The sequence below is a fragment of the Accipiter gentilis genome, chromosome 23, assembly GCF_929443795.1.
Source record: "Accipiter gentilis chromosome 23, bAccGen1.1, whole genome shotgun sequence".
NCBI classification, from domain to species: Eukaryota; Metazoa; Chordata; class Aves; order Accipitriformes; family Accipitridae; genus Astur; species Astur gentilis.
The window spans coordinates 10,661,636-10,683,148 of record NC_064902.1 but is presented as its reverse complement, the minus strand read 5'-3'; the positions used below and the strand labels follow the sequence as shown (position 1 = coordinate 10,683,148).

The 21,513-nt window shown below is 37.0% G+C and overlaps 2 protein-coding genes across 2 annotated transcripts in view; one reads left to right on the top strand and one right to left on the bottom strand.

The window, feature by feature from the left end:
• Positions 1 to 698: 698 nt before the first annotated feature.
• ASB14 (ankyrin repeat and SOCS box containing 14) lies at positions 699 to 11,644 on the top strand. The gene is made up of 10 exons (XM_049826234.1): positions 699 to 826; positions 1,340 to 1,394; position 2,731; positions 3,365 to 3,496; positions 3,591 to 3,749; positions 5,607 to 5,852; positions 7,582 to 7,753; positions 8,700 to 9,243; positions 10,100 to 10,253; positions 11,062 to 11,644. The coding sequence occupies exons 1-10, from the start codon at positions 699 to 701 to the stop codon at positions 11,253 to 11,255; spliced, it is 1,785 nt and encodes a 594-aa protein (XP_049682191.1). The 3' UTR covers positions 11,256 to 11,644.
• A 1,258-nt stretch (positions 11,645 to 12,902) lies between these two features.
• Positions 12,903 to 21,513, bottom strand: part of APPL1 (adaptor protein, phosphotyrosine interacting with PH domain and leucine zipper 1) — a 31,456-nt gene continuing 22,845 nt past the window's right edge. Inside the window, exons 16-22 of the mRNA XM_049826221.1 lie at positions 21,423 to 21,472; positions 20,862 to 21,036; positions 20,719 to 20,755; positions 19,071 to 19,217; positions 18,764 to 18,814; positions 18,310 to 18,399; positions 12,903 to 17,717 (exon numbers count right to left, since the gene is read on the bottom strand). Coding sequence (XP_049682178.1) covers positions 17,568 to 17,717; positions 18,310 to 18,399; positions 18,764 to 18,814; positions 19,071 to 19,217; positions 20,719 to 20,755; positions 20,862 to 21,036; positions 21,423 to 21,472 — 700 coding nt within the window. The 3' untranslated portion in view covers positions 12,903 to 17,567. The remainder of the gene's footprint in view (positions 17,718 to 18,309; positions 18,400 to 18,763; positions 18,815 to 19,070; positions 19,218 to 20,718; positions 20,756 to 20,861; positions 21,037 to 21,422; positions 21,473 to 21,513) is intronic.

Sequence of the window (21,513 nt, the reverse complement as noted above, 5' to 3'; positions counted from 1 at the left end):
GATAAGGTGGTAAAGTTGGTCTTTTTCTCAAGCATGGAGTTTGATGTTGTTTCAGTTGGAAGGCTGATGCACGTAATAGCACAAATCTACAATACTTTCCTGACTACAAGATATAGCCCTCATGATATCTGTATTGAAACAGTTTGAACAAAAGCTATTATTAAAAACTTTCATGTCCTTCACTTGTCCTTCACTTCCAGGCCTTCTGTGAACAAACTGAAAAAACATCCTGAGTCTTATTACGCATCTGTTGTCATACTAAGGAAACATCATAGCACAATTGTGATGATATTTGAGTGTCTAAAAAACTTAGGAGGGAATGAGTATTTATCTGAAAACTAGGTTTTACTTATTTTTGTTGCTGTCTAATAAGTAATGCCCGAACAAGTAGCTATTCTGTATGTTCAGTCTGTGGAACAGAGATAAAAGCTAGCACATGTTATTGGAATAGAAAACCTTTACTCTGTTCTAAATAGAATAACTCTTTGCAGTGCAAAATTAAATAATTGGGAGAAAGCTGAAGCTTGAGATGGAGAAGTTCCGTGTAATTTATTTTAAACTATGTTTCATTTCTCTTGATACTTAACCAGCGATTGCTATTTCTGTTATTCTAGATTTAACCTGAAGATTTAAGATCTGCTTCCAATTAAAAAGCAGGGTTTCCCTTCGAAAAGTGATCCAGGTTGTGTTGATTTGCCATGTATAATTCTACATATCTGTTCAGTTATGATTCTGATGATGAAATCCCTACCCAACAAGCTATTCAGGAAAGCTTACAAGATAAGCATAAAATTGAAACCAGTGGCAGTGCAAGAGAGGATGAAAGGTAATAAGTTACTACTTCTATTTTGGGTGTTTTCTTGACATTACTATAAGCATGTAGTAACCTTATTTTCATTTGTGAGTCCATATGTTGTATCGCTCTGACCTTGTCTAATGGACACTTGAAACCACTGGTAGCTCACTTATTCTGAGTTCTCCCTGAAAAAGTAACCCATTTCCTCGAAAATATGGAATGTATGATGTTTTACGTCAATATCTAAGTGAGTACAAGGCTTTATGAAGAAGATAAGTACGTGATGTAAAAATAGATTGGTATGGTAGCTTTCCCTCATTTTAGCATTGAATTGTTGTCTTTGTGTGAAAAATCTAATATTTATAGTGGCAGGGGAAGACCAACAAAAAAAGTGTTTTAATGTGTTAAACCCTGACAAAACCTACGTAACTTACAGAACTTTAACGTGTAGTCTAGACTTGACTATTTAAATTAAGGTATAATTATATCCCGAACTTCACATTAATTTTTACTTATCTCTTTATTTTTGTTCTGTTTATGCAGTTTCCAGTATATTGCAAGCAAAGAACATGGAAAGATAATTGCAGCAATTCGGACAGTTAAGTACAAATACACCTTACTAAGCCTGTACTCCGAGGAATCACTTGGATATTGCACTGTCGAGTAATGCCTACATTTTGGGTGTTTGATCACCTGATTTAAGTGCACTTTTTCTTTATATAGTCTTGGGAGGAGTAAGGCAACTAAAACCAGGACACCCAGAAGCTAATTTATTAGATGGGAACATGGATTCAAATATCACTCCTCTCAGATTCCAGTGCTTCATCTCCTGGAATTAGGGACAATGCCAGACCTTTCTTGTAATATAAACAACAGGATGGCAAGGCCCTCAGTGAGTTAATACTTCATAAAAGCATTTGCCACTTTGTGAGATACCCAGATTGAAATCCTTTCTCTGCCTCAGAGTGTTCCAGAATTGTTCCTTAATTGCCAAACTTAAGTGTATTCCAGCACGAGATGCTCTTAGTCTGCTCCTCTAAAACTTCTACTTTTTGTTGTATAATCAATTTATATCTCCGAGTCACAGAGATAACTAAACAATGAGCATAAGTAGTACAGTTGTTTGGACAGTTGTCTGGCAGTGGGAAACTTTCAGTCCAGTCCTTGCACACATCATAGTAGTTATAGAGATATTTAGTGGAGTAGAGATCAAGAAGCCAAGTCTTTTCTGGAAAAGCAAATGCTATAAATGTTCCATACACAATGGAGAATGTGTCTAAACTCTAGTTACACTTGCTGTCTGGCCTTATGAATATATAATTCTTTCATATGTAGGACAACTTCAGCAGCAGTGATTAAGAGCAGTCTGTCCCCCCATCCTATAGTTGTAACTAACAGAGGGCAGACTGCCTTCTCCCAGTAATGATGGGATAAAAAACAAGAGCAGAAACCAGGCTTCTACTTAAACAGGCTTTCCAGCCAAGAAAGTTTTGCTGTTTCTTGATGAGATATAAAATTGAAAACATAATCACTTGTGTTGATTAAAGATCCAATAAGATTGTTAGTAAAAGTAGGAATAACAAGGTAAGTCTCATCCCTATTAGATCAGCTTCATTTTACTTTTTACTTTTGTGTCCTTTTTTTGGCTGGGATAGAGTTAATTTTCTTTCTAGTCGCTGGTATAGTGTTATGTTTTGGATTTAGTATGAGAAGAATGTTGGCAACACACTGATGTTTTCAGCTGTTGCTGAGTAGTGTTTATACTAAGTCAAGGATTTTTCAGCTTCTCATGCCCAGCCAGCAAGAAGGCTGGAGGGGCACAAGAAGCTGGGAGGGGATGCAACCAGGGCAACTGACCCAAAGTGGCCAAAGGGATATTCCATACCACGTGATGTCATGCCCAGTATATAAACTGGGGGGAGTTGTCCAGAGAGGGTGGATAGCTGCTTGGGAATTAACTGGGCATTGGTTGGTGAGTGGTGAGCAATTGCATTGTGCATCACTTGTATATTCCAATCCTTTTCTTATTATTATAATTTTATTTTTGTTATTATTATCATTATTAGTTTCTTCCTTTCTGTCCTGTTAAACTGTTCTTATCTCAACTAATGAGTTTTACCTTTCTTCCCCCCCTCCCCCATTCTCTCCCCCATCCCACAGGGGGGGGCGGGGAAGTGAGTGAGTGGCTGCATGGTGCCTAGTTGCTGGCTGGGGTTAAACCATGACATTTTGCCAACCTAAATATTTTTTCCTACAGTTTCACTAGGACACCTGTTTATACATTAAACTTGCATGCACTATTGCTTATGAGAGGATTGTATTTGAAATATTTTAATCGTACTATTATAAGCAAGTTTTTTCAATGTATAATTTAAAATGCTTTGTGAGTCAATGGCAATCATTGATTGTTCTGTTCATGTAAACCACCCTCTCAGAAAAAATTGCTTTGACAAAGCAAGTTTTTTATTCTAGATACACTGATGGGATAAATGGCACTCAATATATTAGTTGCCTGAATTTTGTTTTATGATGAGTAATGGGATATGTGTCTGTCTTAAAATTTTGCAGGTCAAGAAGAAGCGTTGATGAAGTTGGTGAGGCACAGTTCTGCTTTTGAGGAAGCAGATCAGCAAGGCTGGCTTCCTGTGCATGAAGCTGCAGCACAGCTAAATAAGAACATCCTTGAAATAACTTTGAAAGGTACAGAATCCTTCTGGTTTTCCACCAAAAAAGTTTTACAAAGTCGGGTTTGATGAATCATCCAGCTTCAAATGTGTTCTTTTCTGTATTTCAGCCTCCCGTGCCATTACGTGGGAACAGACCACTCTAAAAGGGGAAACACCTCTCTTGGTGGCAGTAAGAAATTGCTTTGTAGACAATGTCCGCTTTCTCCTGCTCAATGGCTGCAATCCCAATGTTAAGAATGAAGAGGGAGATTCTCCTTTAGTTATAGGTGAATACCTTATTTAGGGGTGGAGAGGTGAGGGAATGAGGTGAGATTATAGTTACACATTTTAGGTTTCAATTTGACATATTTGACTTAAAATCAATATCTAAAATATTTTGCTAAAAGGAGCAAAAAATGTTAATCTCAGTATTGAATGTGTCTGTCCCCGTCTGTTTTTCTTAAACAAAATCAAGGCTTTAAATGACCTGACAATTCCAAGTTAGGGACTGTCACCACAAAGTTCTTAGCATTGTTTATTAATTAAAGTATTATCCTTATTGATCTACTGAAGTGTGAGAAACATAGAATTAGGAGCTAAAAATCTTTCCCCAAAGTCTGATCCAATGCAGGGAGCTCCAGATGCCTGCCATTTTCTGTCCCTCAGTTGCAAAGAGTTTGAGGTTCAGGTTGAACATACATCTTTTTCCTCAAAGAATCAAATTGCTTTCTCTGCAAAGTGCAGAGTGTCATCCTCTGCTTTCCTTGGCATCATTTACGCAGTGGTCCTGCTTTTTCATGCTATTACTGTCCTTCATGTCTGCAGGCATGAAACATTCATATTCTCTGCTTACATGGTATCTCTTTCATTGCATCAGCTTCTCTTTCTCCAAAAACTAAGGTAATTGGGTTTGATTTTCAAAAATTATAGCAAACCAGCCTGATTTATCTGCATTACGTAGAGCATATAACAGTGTTTGTCCCTATTCAGACATTGTTGGAATTAATGCAAGTATGACAAGTGAAGAAGCTAGCCAGGCCTAAATTCTTGGTTCACTTCTCTTTGAATTTTTTTAACTGAAGAAGAAGGTCCCATACCTAGTATCACTCTTAATGTGAATGCCATTTTAATTTGATCATGCACAAGAACTGTAATTCTTGATTTATAAGGAACCATATTTTTCCAAGATGCTTTTAAAAAATGTTCTGTGTTCATTTAATTTGCTTCCCTCAATTTTGGCTGTGATGCTATTATTCTTACTGAGTCCTAGCCAAAAAAAGGAAAGCGTGTTCTCATTATCTGAGTTCTAAAGGAGTACTGTAAGTTTCCTTACTGGACCCCCAGTCCATCCTTTTGAAATGACTAAAGTTTCTAGTCAGGGCCACCTGCTTAGAAAAGATGTAGAGAATTCCTAAATACTTTTGAAGTGCAGTATATTAAAATGCACCATCCCCCAAGAAAGGGGTGTATGGGATATATCTAAAGCAGCTGTGTAGGTTACAGATAATGGGATATCACAGGTTATAGTATGCTGTCAATGGTATCTCAAGCAGCTGTGCCGCATGAAGCTTCTCTGCCTAATCTGTCTCACTGTTCTACCCTGCACAGCCTGGGAGATCAAAGAGAGAAGGAGGGAAAGGTGTTGCCTATTCATTCCATCCGCTGGAGCCAATGCAAATTACTCTTTTAAGATCCTTACTGACTTAACAGATCAGGCTTATTAAGATACGGAGGCATATGACACAGTCGTTTTAAACTTTGTTTCATATTATGGTAACTGTTTGTGAAGATCGAATAGAGCTGAGCAGGCCAGCTCCTGACTGCACCAAGACCCTGTATAGGATCTCCATCTAGTGGCAAGGAAAGTTGCGTTCTGTTGCATTACCAAACGCAACAGGGGATTACAGAGAGAAAAAGAGATTACCATAAAATTATTCATTTGAATAGTTAATGTTCTTCTGCAAACAAAGAACAGACTTGTTGATAAGTAAAACCTTTCAGTGTAGTGTGACATTTCTGAGTGTATAAATAGCACTCACTACCAGGAACAGCTCGAGCTTTCCTGGGCTGCCATGTAGTAGAAGCCATAGTGCATAGAATAGTGTTGAAACATTCTGGCTGATACTTCGCTTATTGTCTTACAGCAATTAAACATGACTCGTACGAGATTGCCTCCTTGTTGATAAGTTCTGGTGCAAAAGTGAATTTGCAGTGTGTCCACAAGAGGACTGCTTTACATGAGGCAGCCAGACTAGGCAGGAAGGATCTGGTGAAGCTGCTTCTTCGTTCTGGAGCAGATCCTGACCCTCGCAGTGGATATGGGCTTACACCTCTAGCACTGGCTGCACAGATCGGACATACAGAAATTATGGAGCTCTTATTGCAAAAAGGTGAGACTTTATTACATAGGATGTTACAGGAAGAGAACACTCAGGGTGGGGGTCTATCTTGCCAGTGTTATAAGTATCTGATGGGATGGTGTAAAGAGGACAGAGCCAGATTCTTCTCAGTGGTGCCCCATAACAGGACAAGAGGCAATGGGCACCAATTAAAACCTAGCAAATTCTGTCTGAACATAAGAAAACACTTTTTTCTGTGAGGGTGGTTGAACATTGGAACAGGTCACTCAGAGAGGTTGTGGAGTCTCTATCCTTGGAGGTACTAGAAACCTGACTGGACACTGTCCTGGGCAACCTGCTGTAGCTGACCCTGCTTGAGCACAGGCTTGGACTGGATGATCTCCAGAGGTCCTTTCCGACCTCAGCTATTCTGTGGTTCTGTTTTACAACTCGGTAGATTGATTTAGTAACATGTAGGTTCTGTGGTGGTAGTCTTCAAGTGAGTAGAAATTGTAAGCCATGTGTGTTAGTACTGAAATGTTTAAAGCCCAAATCGGAGAAAGTCAATCCTCTTTCCAACAGAGAAAATTATTCCTAAATGCAGAGGCAAAAAATTGTTCTTAGCTCAGTAGCCAGTTAAACTTTGCATAACTGAAGTGAAAGGAAATGGACTGCTATCATGCTACTGAGTATACAGACTGTATTGTTAATAGATCCAAACATATACAAAATATATTTTTAAAGATTACTTACTTGTAGCAAACTGTAGTAGTAAATCAGTAAATGCTTTGCAAACCTGCAAGCAAATCTGACACACTGCAGCAGATATTTTGTTTGCATTTTTGGATGGCATCTTAATCTATTTGAAGAATTTGACTCCCAAATCACGTAAGTTGAGGTCCATCTAAAGAATTCCTAGCATCTTAAATTTCATGTTATAAGATGTGTGTGTGTGTGCATATATATATATATATGCATATATATATATTCATGTTATAAGATGTATGTGTGTGTGCATATATATATATATGCACACACACACACATAATATTCCCTCTAAAGTAGTTAGCCTATTTATACACATTTTTATTAGTCTTCTGAAAGTTCTGTGATTGGATGAAAACTGGTTATTGTAAAATACACCTTCGGAAATAGCAGCAGAAGTAATTTCCCTTACTAAAGAAAACTAAATGCTATCTGCTCCAGGAGGATTGTTGTGATGTAGTTAAGTAAAGGCCTGATAAAGACTACATTTTCATAATATTCAAATAATATTTTAGTGAGCAGTTGTAATTGTTTTTAAATGCAATATTGTTTTCTCATGTAGACAGGTAACCTTAGGGAAGGCCAGATGACATTTGTGGTGGGGAATTTTGTATGATGGCTCAGCAGTGCTGGAACTGGATTGTATGAACTGTTTTGATACTGGCTTCTCTCATATTTAGTTATACTTGTCTTAGTAAAGTAGAAGAATTGAAATGCATTGTATGTAAGCCAAAACCCAATTGTTTGTATAAGTAAGAACCAAACCCCTTCTTTGCCCACTCCTAGCAGCAAGTCTTACTATGTAATTGTGTTCAAAGCAGTTTGGACCTTCTTGTTCCCAGGATTCCATAAACACATCTAAAATTGAGGATCCAACATGAAGGTTTATGCCCATAGTGGTTTTATTTGCTTAAGAATAGAATTCACAATACTGTATCACTGGAGGGTTGGAGATATTAATTATTGCTGGATATTTACAGTGACAACTGTGAAAATCCTTGATGCTTCTTTCCAGGTGCGAATGTTCTTTCACAGGCAATGGATTGTGCTTCTGTTTTATTTGAAGCAGCAGGAGGAGGAAATCCAGATTCTCTGAGTCTTTTACTAGAATATGGGGCTGATGCCAATGTACCAAAGCACTCGGGTCATTTGCCAATCCACAGAGCTGCATATAGAGGACACTTTCTGTGAGTTAATGTACTTAAAAATCAAGTAATGGTGACATGAGAAATATTAATTTTGCTAATTCTACGTTATTCAAAGCAGGCAGCAAATCTGTAGTTTTGTAGAAGGAACTCTTTTTGACTGTGTAAATATGAGTTTTCTGTGTCTAAATGTAAAAGACTGGTCAGGCTAAAATCTTCATCATTTTAGGATGAACATACTAATTCCTACAGTATTTCCCCACTTGCCACAAATAGTAACACTGTCCAGTCTGATGTTGAGGTTCTTTGGACATCCTCACTCTCTTTGGGTATGCCTCATCTCCACCCCATCACAGGAAGTTAAATGTACTAAATAAACAAATAGACTTAGGGGATAAGGTTATCCCTATTTTAAAGACAGGAAGGTTACTGGAAGATAGTTATGCTAAAATCACAACCAGTAAGTGAGAAACAAGTCTTCAATACTAGGAATGTTGCATTGTGGTTAAGAATCTGAGGATTCTTAATTCCTATGTTAGTATTTTATATTTATGTTTAAACCTAAATGTATCATATATATTAAATTATGTATGTATTCATGTTATATATTCTATTCTATTAAATGCCCTAATTCCTATAGGTTAAGCAATAATACCGTGTTCTCGACATTCAGGAAAAGCTTCTATTGAGAAGGAATCATTATTTCGCTAGCAGAGAATGGGGTTGCTCTTGAATAATAGTATAATATAATAATATTTTATGCGTAGTAGGTGTGAAGTCAGTATCCATTGCTGGCTAACAATTTAATCGTTAGCAATTAAAGTCAGTGCAGAGGTAGAGCATGCCATGGTACTGATTTGGTAGACTAAGACAATTGTATACAGTCATGATGAATTCTGAAGCTCAGCAACACAGAGAAATTCAAACACTGAGCTAGGTGAACCAGTATGTTTAAGATTCTGAGATTCTTCTTTTTTTAATTCTTTAGAGCCCTAAAATATTTAGTTCCAGTTACTAACTTTGATGCCATTAAAGAAAGTGGGATAAGTCCAGTTCACTCAGCAGCAGCAGGAGCACATCCTCAGTGCCTTGAGTTTCTCCTCAAATCTGGGTTTGATGCCAATTTTATGCTGGATCAAAGAGTTCGCAAAGGCTACGATGACCACCGGAAATCAGCGTTGTACTTTGCTGTTTCCAACGGGGATATCTGTTCAGCACAGTTGCTGTTGAATGCTGGAGCCCTGCCAAACCAAGATCCCATCAACTGTCTCCAAATAGCCTTGAGAATGGGCAACTATGAGTTAATGAATCTACTGCTCCGACATGGGGCTAACGTCAATTACTTCTGCAGAGTGAATACAACACATTTTCCATCAGCTCTACAGTATGCTCTGAAAGATGAAGTCATGTTAAGAATGCTGATGAACTATGGGTATGATGTGCACCGCTGCTTTGATTGCCCTCAGGGAAACAGTTCGCATTCCCAGTATGTGACTGATGGGTGGACTTCTACTGTTATCAAAGATACAATGGTAAGTATATCAGATGGCTTCATATGTTGTTTTACTACCAGTATCCTTCCTAAAGCTAAATGAAAATGTACTTAATGCAGTGTCAGAAAAGGAAGTTTTGAAACTGTAGGACAGTTTACACCTAAAGGTAGGAATAGACAAAATTAAATTGATGTTGTCAGGAGGCCTGGTTCATGACAGCAAATGATCATAAACAATATTTTTGAATCATGAAAATATAGCTAATGATATGCTAATGATCAGTACAGAATTGGCTCTCCAGGGCAGTCTTGTCCATGCTGTGAAAGCAGGGACTTGGAGGTGGGCTCGCTGGGTTGTCTTGTGTCATAACACTAGTACTGGAAGGCTGTTGCAAGGACCCCTGGAGCTGGCACAATAAGCACTGAGCAGAAATTAACAAACCTGGACCAGTCTAAAGAGGATCCTAGAGACACCCATCAGCATCATTGTTTTGTAGTCTGCAAAGTCCACTTGAACCTAATAAACCCTTCTTTAACCCGAAGATAAGGGGGTGTGGCATGCACTGGACTGCTGGGTCCCCCTGTTCAGCAGGTGGGGACACAAGTCTAAATTCCACTTAGTGAGTGGTAGCACTTCTTTTTAAGCACTTAGTTACTAAATATCCAGCTAGTTAAGTTCACTTTTAGATCTGGTACAAAATAACCATCTCTCAGATTTTCAGATTCTACTAGTGAGGCTTAATGCAAGCTGTGACAACCTCTAAAGCTCCCCTGACTGACAGAACACTCGTTCTTCCTAGCGTTCTGAAGTTATTTAATTACTCTTGTCCTGCAAAGGTGGAAGTCATTTACAGGAGTATTGAATATCATCCTATTAAACATTTTGTTTCGATCAGTTCTGTGAAGTGATAACCTTGTCATGGTTGAAGCATCTGTCTGGGAAAGTAGTGCGAATAATGTTAGATTACGTCGATCACGTCAATATCTGCTGGAAGCTAGAAGCAGTTCTCAAAGAACAGGAACTCTGGCCAGACATCAATTTGATTTTAAGTAAGTATCTGGTGTTCAAATTTGAAATGACAAACAAGCTGTTTTGGGATTGGGGCCTTTTTTGTTGGTAGTATTTTAGTTTTCATTTTCTTTACATCACACTGGTGCTTTTCTTGACCCTTGTTAGGCCAAAAGTTATGTTTTGACAGTAAGAGACCTCTAAAAAATCAGTCTACGCAGGGTTTCAACTAAGTTTCTTTCAGAAGTCTGACACACAGTAACTGCATAATTTATGTAGAGCACTTGGAACTTTAATTACAAGGTAGACAACACAGTCCTCTTCAAGGGGAGAAAAGCTTTTCCCCCTGCCTCAAGTTGATGGAACAAATCTAATAAATCACTGTTTTAGAGTGATTTAATTCTAGTCTAGATTAATTCTATGTCCTTTTTGCTTGTACACAGATTAAGAAGTAGTGACTCAAAATTCTACTTTTAGTAGCTTCTTTAGGTTGACCAAAGACTGGCACGAGTTATTTAGGAATAAAGTATGTTCCCCAAACTTCACTACTTAAAACTTCCATTAACCTATATTTAGGCAACTTGACAGAAACAAAATCTGTTTATTTAGCTGGCAATGATTGTAAATATATAACTGAGAGGTGTATGGGCTAAGATAAAAAGGCTAGAAGATCTGGACAGGTCCGGTTGTCCAGGGACAGCCACATTCATATTATTTGACTATTTATAGAATGAATATGCAGCAAAATTGGGAACAAAGCTTTTGAAAGGTAGCAGAGTACTGAATAAATAAACTGAACAAAATTTAATAACTAACTTACTAATATCAGTCTCACCTTCTCACTTCTAGCAAATCCTCGCTCTCTGAAGCATCTTTGTCGTCTGAAGATACGCGAATGCATGGGCCGGTTGCGTCTCCGTTGTCCAGTCTTCATGACCTTCCTTCCACTGCCAAACTGCTTGAAGGATTACATACTGTACAAGGAGTATGATCTTTATGGACAGGAAAACTTCACAGGAACCTACAACCTCAACTGTACATAATTAGTAGTTCTATATGTTGAAGGGAATGTTAACATGGATAAGACTGTTGTGCAGCTGCTTTTTTCTTTTGGGATTTTATCTCCTATGTATTAAGGAATACCAGCATTTCCCCCTCACCCCTCAAGAAAACTGGGAGAACCCCAAAATGTAAGTATTGGTAATCCCATTCTACATATCTACTGGAATATAAACTATCTGAAAGTTATGACAATAGTCTTTTAAATGCTTAGTATGAACAGTTAAGGAACTGTAAAATGTAGGTCTGCAAACCTGGTGTTATTGCTAAATTAAAGCTTGTCATAACAGATAACGCTATCCCCCATTGCAGGGTTAAACTCAGGGTTTAGTGAAAGGTCAGGGATTTAACTGAAACTGGGAAGGGACATACTTCTTTTTTGTCTTGTACTTCCCTTTCTCTTGCCAAGAAGTAGTTTTTATTTGTAAAGTCCTACAGTGAAGTTCTGAAGAGCAGCTTAAGTAGATTTATTTTTTTTCACCCAATTAAGCAATCCCACATTCTCAGCAGTGAAATGCGATTAGCAGCTATAGAAACCTCTGCTTAGCACAGCAGCTAGTGTGAAATACCGATGTTTCAACAAGGCGGCACTATTTCTGAAAGACATGTTAGTTCTGCATCTCATTCTCAGGTACTGGTATGTCTCATTCACCACATACTTTGATTGCTCACTCTAGAACTAGGTTTTCCTTTCACAGTGCTGTCCAAAGGCATGCTTGCAATTTTTGAAGAGTTGGAGCTTAAGCTTTTGGAGCACTATCTGTCAGCAGTCACAGTTGTCTTAGAAGTCTTACATAGTACACAGAGACCTACAGCATGCCTATTCTTTCTAAAAATACTGCAGATGTCAGTCCATATTTTAGAACAAAAAAAGTTCATCAACACACTTGACATTAGTAGTATTTATTCCTTCATTATCAGGTAAGCATAGATTTATTTTTTTTCTAGTTATACATGCATCTTTATCATGGAAGTTACATAATTCAAAAGTCTGCTTTTCCCCAGAAAAATCTACAAACCTTATAAAATACAAATTTAACCATAATGTAGTTATGACCCATTGCTTTTTACATGGTGTTTATCATATAATAAACTAATGAAGCCCGTGAAGATGTGTATCAGTACCCACGTTAATGGTTGTGCTGGTATAGCCTCTGTACATGTGAATTCTGATCACTATCACAACCACAGCTCTGAATAGTGCTACACATTGTCATGTGGCTACAACAACGTGTGCACTATAAAGAGCCAGCTACAACAGTAAGGATTTTCTTCTTCTAATGTTCAGTCTTTGATTGTTGCAAAAATAAGATATCAGCGTTCCCAAGTACAATAACTTCCTCTGAGGTTATCTAGCTAATACAATTAAAATTAAGAAAATTGAGATACACTTCAACAACAGAGGGATAGCTGCATGTTAAAACTTTGTTTAATGGAAGGGAACGCATCCCATCACCAATAATGGTACTTCCTGGAAGTCAGTATTATGAAAAATGCAGGAGGTTTTTGCAACAGTACAAATCCCACCCAGAAAGTTACTATAACTTAGCTTTTATTTAATCTACAAAATGCTGACTGGCATAATATGTTTACTATCCATGTTTTCCAAGATTAAGACACGACAATCAACGTTGACGTTAAGTATGCCATTGGAGGTTTTTAATACAGCTATTCAGGAAAAATGTGTAAGTCAGTCTCAAACATTGCAAAAATCACTTACACTTCACTAGAACCAGACCAATCCAGAACAGCATTGTAAGAATTTGACCACTTCACTCTATTATAAAAATGACCTGAAAGATTGTACAAAATCCTTGGCTTGCAATATAAACTTCATTAGGAATACAAGTGCATTCACAATGACACACCGACTTACTCTTGTCATGACAACCTGGATACCACTGTGGCAGGAAAAAAAACCACAACTCAACTTACTGCTTGGTTAAAAAGAAAAGCCTTGGAGGCTAATTGACTTGCAAGAAATTTTGTAAAATAGAGCAACAGAAAGAATATAAAATATTAGCTCTTGCTATTAGACTCTACTAAATTCACTAAGCAGAGGCAGGTTTTTTTTCTCTACATGAATTATTTCCAAAATAACAAGAGACTATATCATAACATAGTTTTCTCCATTGGCTTCTCCTAAATTCTGTGCAACTAGTTCATCAGAATTTACCTTAAACATACGCATAGTCAAATTTGCTTCTTTATATCAACGTACATAAATTCTACCTTCATAAATAGCTTCAGCTGTTTCAGGCTTTTCAGCTCTGGGTTTACATCCATATAAAGATGAAATCCAATAGCACTGTAGAGGGGGAATGGCTCCTTAACTCTTAAATGTTACTTTACTGTTAGATAGTAAATTGTCTTGATACAATTTCAAACCTAAACAGATTAAGAAAGTAATAGACTACCAAATGCAGATTAGTTTACACTACCTGCTCGTAACCAGTTATATATGGCTAAGTTGTATATGACTCTTAACTTGTCCTCTGATTTAACCTTGGAGAAATCTATTAGTGGCCATAGAGGAGTGCTAGGTATTACCTATAATGCAATAAAATGCATACCCATAAGCACACTTTATATATTTTGATATTCACGCCATTACATACATAAAGACTTGCTTGGTCTGCAGTGTGTAAATCTACATAGTGTAATAAACTTAATATCCCCTTACCTAAGGGAAAAAAATGTAGCAGTAACTATGAGGCTGCATTCAACAACATAAAAAGTTAGTCCTAAACAACACTGCTGATTCAGTACCTATGCAAAGTCACTTTAAAATCATGTACTTGAAAGAATATTTTCAGGAGTGTCTGAAATAATAGTAGATGCACATGAAGCAAACTACAGCTTCAGCTGGAAGTGCTTGAAAGATCAATCTGTAAGTAAAAGGCAACAGGAAATATTAAACAGGAGAAATAAATTACAGGAGAGGAAACCAACCAGTAATTTACTTACAATAATAAAATGCTCAGGCAGTGAAATCCTACTGCAGTTCTTCCCAGGAGAACATGAGCTGTTTATATTAGAAGTCATACTCTCTAGGAAAATACTAAGCACTCTAATACTTTTTAATGAACAAAAATATTTTCCGATTAAGTAGTTCTAAACCTCACAGGAAAAAAGGTACCAAATAGTTTTTTATTTTGGGGAGGAGGGCATGGATAAAACCTCAGCAGCTGTTTTTTGCCTTGAGGTAGTTCTAATTACAAAGCCATGTGCTCCTCCCCTTAAGCAAAACTCAGTAATTCTCACCCCACTGCTACTTTACTGCACCATTACCATTTAACTTCCTCATCTCTTCTGACCTGCCATTTGCTCTTGCAGCTTTCATCACTCTCCCAAATGCTTTTATATCTTTTTGCTCACTTTACACCAGTGAAAATCTCCTAAATAAGCACACCCCCCCTTTTCATTCATGCATATCAATCTGTTTTCTTTTAACCGCTCTTTTCAGTCATTTCCCCCTTTTTTAAGGGTTAAGATGAGAATCACCCAACACAAATGAAAGGCACTTCACTCCTATGCTGTCTGTTCTATAAAAACTACATGTAATGGCATAGATGGAAAGCCTGAAAATCAAATGGAATAATTCTAATCACATATTCCTAAATCTGAAAAATCCTGTATGACAGTAAATTCATCTGCCAACTTTATTCTCCTGCTTTCATCCTCATTTTTGCAGATTTATGTCTAAAACAGTAATGGTAGGTTTCAAGAAAAAAATACAGTAATTCAATTTTCTGACGTTTCTTCAGTAAGGCTAATGCAAAACAGGCTACACATGAGAAATGCTTTTTGATGAGATTGCTAATCTATTATCTGTTTTCCGTATGGAGCTAGGGCTATTGCAGCTAAACTGGTTAACATGTTAATCAATCCTACTCTGACAAGCTGAGGGACTAGATTCTAGAAACTGGAGACCACTGATTTCATATTCTTCCTGTGCTGTTTCAAAACTACTTCGTATTCAGCATGTACTTGAGGAAGATGCAGTAAGACATAGTAACCTTGAGCTATGTTGTCATATTATTTGATAGAAAACAGAAATATCAGTAAGTAAAAAAAAAACAAACAACCCCAAAAAAATGAAAGAGAAAGAAACATGAACTGGAACAATTTGCAGAGACAAACTGACTGCCATGCACTATCTATATGCCTAGATTTAGGCACAAAAAGGGAAAAAAAGGGATTTGCTGCCTCTGTCCATTTTTGTTGTCAAGAATAAAAACAGCCTCTTGAGAGCTGAGAATAGAAGACTGTATATGAAATAAAAATGCCACTCCTCTTTAGAAAAAAGCCTCGGATTTGTGTGGTCCACCTGACAGTGTGCTAGCCAAATTTGGCCACAGGGCAATGCCATTTGGCCTGACTGGGCAACAGCAAAAGCAGGTATTTCTGCAAGTGACTGGCTGGCTACTCTGGGGATGAATATGTACTGGAACAGGAGTTGCTAACTAAATCGGGAAGAGAACCTGGAGGGTCTCTGCTGCTCTGCCTCCCCCTCCACCTCCTCTTTTCAGGCAGGGGTAAAGTGACCCCTTCTGAGGCTGCTCAAGCCCTTCCCTAGGCTGTGGTGTCAGTAACTTCTGCTCCAAGAGCTGCTCTAGCTCCTGCTGCCGTAGCAGCCCCAGTGCAGCAGACTCTGTTAGTCCTGCCCAGGCACCGCAAGGGCAGGCACTGCTCCCCCTTCTCTCCTGTGACAGGAGCCAGATGCAGTGAACTTCTGCATGGAAATTCGCATCTCCGGCACAAAGGGCAGGAGGAGAGTGCTGCCTTTAGCCAACACCGGGCCACTCCAGTGCATGAGGAGAGCTAACGATACTGATGCCTCCATGCACCTACAGCCATCTAGCAGAGAGGTCCTGAGATTCCTCACTTACTTCATCAGCACTGAGCAACTCCAGCTATGAAGGACTGGGCTATCATCAGCTGACAGGGAGATACTCTGGAAATTGCTTCCATTCCTGAACACAGGAAATGCCCTGCAATGAACTGTAAAACACTCCTAACTGTATAATTATATTCTTCTCTTTCTACATTTCCTGTTACTTTCATGCCACTATTAGAGAGTTCTGTTCCACTGGATTTTAGTATTTATAGTAATTAGTGCAAAAATAAATATTTATCTTCAAACAAGTTTTCTCTTCTGGATCAAAAGGTGAATGCACATTTAGTACTATACAAAATAAATATTACACAGTGTATGGAACACGGAGTTCAGATTACAAGCTGTAAACAGACACTGCTTTGAAAAATGCTTTATGGGATTGAATGTAGGATGTAGATTAGCATAGCCTTTTACTTCAGAGCTAGTAAATTCTGTTTGCAAAATCAATTTCCATAAAGAGACTTAAAGAGCCTCAACTCGTTTTCAGTAAATGTAGTGTACTGGTGGCAAGGCATTTACATATTCAGAAGATTTTTCAAATGATAGACTTCAAGATGTTCCTGCAACTCTAAGCATGTTTTATAAGTGAACTCAAAGGCTTACAGCTTTTAATTGTATGTACTGGGAAAAAAACAAGAACATGGCACTTGTGCTACAAGAATATATACATTATTCTTATCATTTGATAAGGAATGCTTTATACATTCCTCAGCAAAGTGCAACTGCGTCTCATCAGCTCTTACCTAGATCTCAACAGGAGAAAAAAAATACTGTCAAAGAAGTCTTTCAGCATTATATTCACCAAAAAAATCAAGACAGTATCATACAGTGCAATATGAAATAAAAAGTAAGATCTTTCTATCTAGAACTACTGCACATCTCACTAATGTTAATAAGGATTTTTCTTTCTAAATCTAAGAACAGTTATGTGCAACAAATTAGATAAAGCTTAGCACTGTCTTATTTGGACATCCACTTTTGTTTCCAGCAAGGTGTTCTCCATACTGCAGTGTAAAGAAAAAATTTCAGTGTACTGCTGAAGTCCAATGAGAGTTTAAGTTTTGCTTCAAGAGCAGTCAATTGCACGGAGAGGTAAGTGGGGAAAAAAAACCCCACAGTTTTTTCCATACTGCAGAGAAGCCTTGAGAAAACATAATTTTGTAATAAACATGGTAGCATCACCATGCTTCATCTGGCAGACAGATGAGAAATTATACTGACATGAAAATGGAAATCACTTAACTGAGAAAGAAAAACCAAGGCATAAGAGGGTCTACATATTGTGAAGTATTTTTATATAATACAACAGACCCTCCACCTACATTTCACTTCTTGTAGAATTTGTGCCATTTCACCAGATATACCCATGATTCCAATTTTAATAAAGTAGGCAACCTTAGGCTTCAGATTCTCTCTTCTTCTTTCCATCTTCTCCTAAATCACTGTCTTCCGACTGACTACTGCTAAGCACTACAAATTGTCCTTCTCCGCTGCTCTGGTTCGATCTGCTGGAAGCAGCTATCAACCGGCTTTGCTCCTCTAAGTCCTAATTTGAGAAGGGGGGGGGGGGCGGAATCAGAAAAAGTGTGTTAACTTTAAAGCCATCTACAGTTGCAACAGGATACTATTATTGTGATTTCTAAACTATCTTTTAATACTATCAATGGACAGCTTTCTGTACAGAGGGAATTAAAAGACTGAACAGGAAACCAAAACATGTACATTTCATTAGTTGGCATTATTAGAACAGCTAACACATTAATGCATCTGTACTTATAGCCCACAAAATGCAGCCAGTCAGAACAAGTATCTTTGTCTATAGCCCCTTCCTCACTGTGTAACTGAACCCTCGTCAGCAAATGAAATTATTTTGGGCCTGTAAAAGGTATTCCTTCAAGCACTGCTCTTAAATATTCCTATAAAGACATTTTGTGGTTTATCTCCTCAGAAGAGCTCTTTTAAAAAACAACTATAGAAAATTATACAAAATCTGCACAGGAAATAGTCCTATTAATTAACTCCATAATGTTCTATGAACTTGTACTAAAGAATATGATAGTGGAGCTTGGAGTACAAAACTGCAAAAGAAAGTAAGTAGAAAAAAAAAAAGAATATTAGGAAATAATGATGAAATGTACCTTTTCAATTTGTTTTTGTTTATTCAGCTCTTTTTGTTGTTTCTCTTTGACTCTATCTATTTCTTTCTGCTTTTCTGATGCTTTTCGATCCTAAAGGGCAAAAATATAAATAAAGTAAGTAACAACAGCCTGAGATGTTTGATACACTACTGATTTATAGGAGTTTGCTCAAAACTGTTATACCACGGTTTTGATTATTCTTCTTCTAAAGGACTGGTATGTTTGTTAAAGGTAGCAACCTGAATCCTATCATCTTGAATATTGTTCCACAGTAGACATTGGTCAGTCTTTATATCTTGGGTTTAAATTCTAGAAGACAAATCCCTTCCTTAAAATACACCACAACAGCATTACTGCACCTGTAAGCATCTTGTAGAATACATTCTATTGCACATATTAAATATACTCTCTCCCTTCCATTTACAAGTATCCCTTGCCCCCAAAAGATTCTTACCAGTTCTGCATGAAAAGCTATCTGTTTTGCCAGTCCAACAGAGTCACAAATCTAAACACAAAACAGATTGGAAATAATAAAAAAAGACTCTAATAAAAATGCCTTTAAAATTAAGCCAGATTCCCAAATTAGATATAATAGCATATTAAAGCACTTGCAGGTACTTAAGACTGTCAGGTTTAACTGTTTTTTGGTACATAAACAAAATACTCTCCCACAGAAATCCCTTAAGACAGCTTGAATGGATCTAATGTCTTAGAATCCCCATCAGGCTCAAAACTGATACAAGTATAACCACCACCAATACCTTTTCCCCTTCGTTATTTGATTCAAATATATAGCAGACGGAAGTTTGGCGGCTCTCAACTCTCCCTCCTGAAGTTCTAAGCACAAATCCAAAAAGGCGCTTATTCTCCTGGTGCGTAGCATACAAGACTACATTGGGCAAAGGAAACTGCCAAAAGGATCAAATATGGAGATATTAAAACTGGTTCCAAATATTTTCTATATGAGGTTTCAATATACTGCACATTAATTACTTCAATATCATAAATGCACAAGCACATCAGAAGTTACGACCTGACCAAACATGTAAATATGCAATACAAACAGTAGGTTAGAAGACAAGGACTAAATTATTCAAAAGATAGGAAAACTTCTAAAAAAACACATTCCATGTAAGAAAAGGGGACCACATTTGCAATGCAATGCAGTCATCTTTCTACATGTGAATATACTCCTTTTCTTTTTTATTTTCTTTAAAGAGACATAATTCGTAAAAATTACATTTGTGACTAAGATTTCAATATTTGGTGCCAGGTGAAGGCACTACTCCAAAGCCTTTAGTACAATTAGTTCAGATCTCCTGAATTATCTAAGTAAGAAAAAAAAAAAGAAAAAACCCAACCCCAAATGAACAAACTACATATCCTCATTATTTTGTTACAATAAAACTATTTTGCATTCTTATTCCTAAAAGAGGGTGGACTTAGAAATTTCAAATGTATCTTTTTAAATGTAAGCTTTTAAATTCTGAAATCCCCTACTACAGCTGTTATAATCTGATAGGATGAGTTTTTCCTAACCTGAAATGTACACATTTAGAATACAGGACATGAGCTCAGTTGATAGATCTTGCCTGTAAAAGCTTACACCTTTGCAGCAGGTTTGAACTTAATGCCACAAAGGTAAAGAAAAAAAGCTCTACTTGAAATATCAAGATATTTTCACATGCTTAGGATTTCCTTTTAAGGAAATGAAAGTAATTCAGAGTTCCCCTAAAACTGGAATTTTTTAAAAGAAGACCCAAAGAAATTAAATGACAGACCATAAATTGTGCATAAAGAAAAAGAGGGGGAGGGAGGAACAGTTTTGAAATGTGAAAAATAAAGACTGAAAAATTAAGATGGCCTTATTTGATATCCTAAGAAGAATTCCACTTATTTCTTTCAAGTGCATTTTTTATAAAGAATTAGGAAAAAACACCCAAACCCAGAAACTGTGCAACACACTCAATGCAATTGTGCATTAAAAACCAATTATGAATTAAAAAACAAAAAAACAAACCAAAACAAAAACACCCCAAACACCAAGCAAACCCTTTTGGACTTCAGAACTAATTAGACTCCAACCTTATTGTTACCTCTCTACTAACAACATAAATGTTTATAATTCAACACATTGTTAAAATAAAATACTCTGTTTTCCCAAGATTTTACCCTGTCAAATCAGGGGAGAGAAAGTTTCAAAAGCCTCTTTGACCTACTGAAATCACTTCCCTTAAATCTGATTTGCTAGTGTTTTTCTGTCTATTTTTAAATGTGTGCATTAGTCTCCTAATTTCAGTGGAAATTTTTCTGGAAGTCTCATGCTGTCAGTGATTTTTGCTAACATCTAGTAGAATTAAAGTAGAATTACATTGTTGGGTATTTATCTTAAAATGTAAAGTTACTTACTCGTAGTCTTGTAACTTGTGTCTGTGGATCAATTAACCTAAAAATGTGTTTTTAAAAACAAACCAGAAAGTAAATATTACCAAAGTGAAAGAAGATCATTCTGTAAATAAACATCAGTACAAGTCAGGAAGCGAACAACTTACTTTAAACAGTCACAAGTCACTACTAAATGTGATTCTGTCATCCTGAAAACGTTATGGATGGCACGAGCTGCTAGTATTTGACGCATCGTTTCATAAACAACATCTGGACTTTCATCAGACTTCACCTCCATAGAGCCAAGAAATCTTACAATAAATAACTGATGAAGAATTGAATCTAAGACAAAGAAAAGTATTGAAAAAAGTGAACTCCCTTTGGGTCTTCCATTCAACACCAAAGATGGACTGCAGTCAGGAAAACTCCAAACTTCTACTAGCTTGGAAAGAGATTGCTCACACTTAGGAATTAGAGGTACAATTACTAAACAGCAATTCACACATCTTTTCATCTGGTTTAATGAATACAAAAGATGCAATGAATTATTTTTAAAACAGACTTTCAGAAAGTAGCCTGATTTAACTCAACTTGTCTAACACATTGCTAATGTAACTAAGCATTCCAAAACAGGTGTTAAATTAGAAGGAGAAGCTACAGATGAAAATAGAAAAATAATTTTCAAATTATATTTTTTATTTTGCATTGAAATAAAATTTTTGTTTTACCTTCTGTTTCAGATTTTGAGCCTCCAGATTCACCAAAAGGATTTGTGCGTCTATTAAAAAATGAAAACATTAAACCAGGAGTCAGATTACA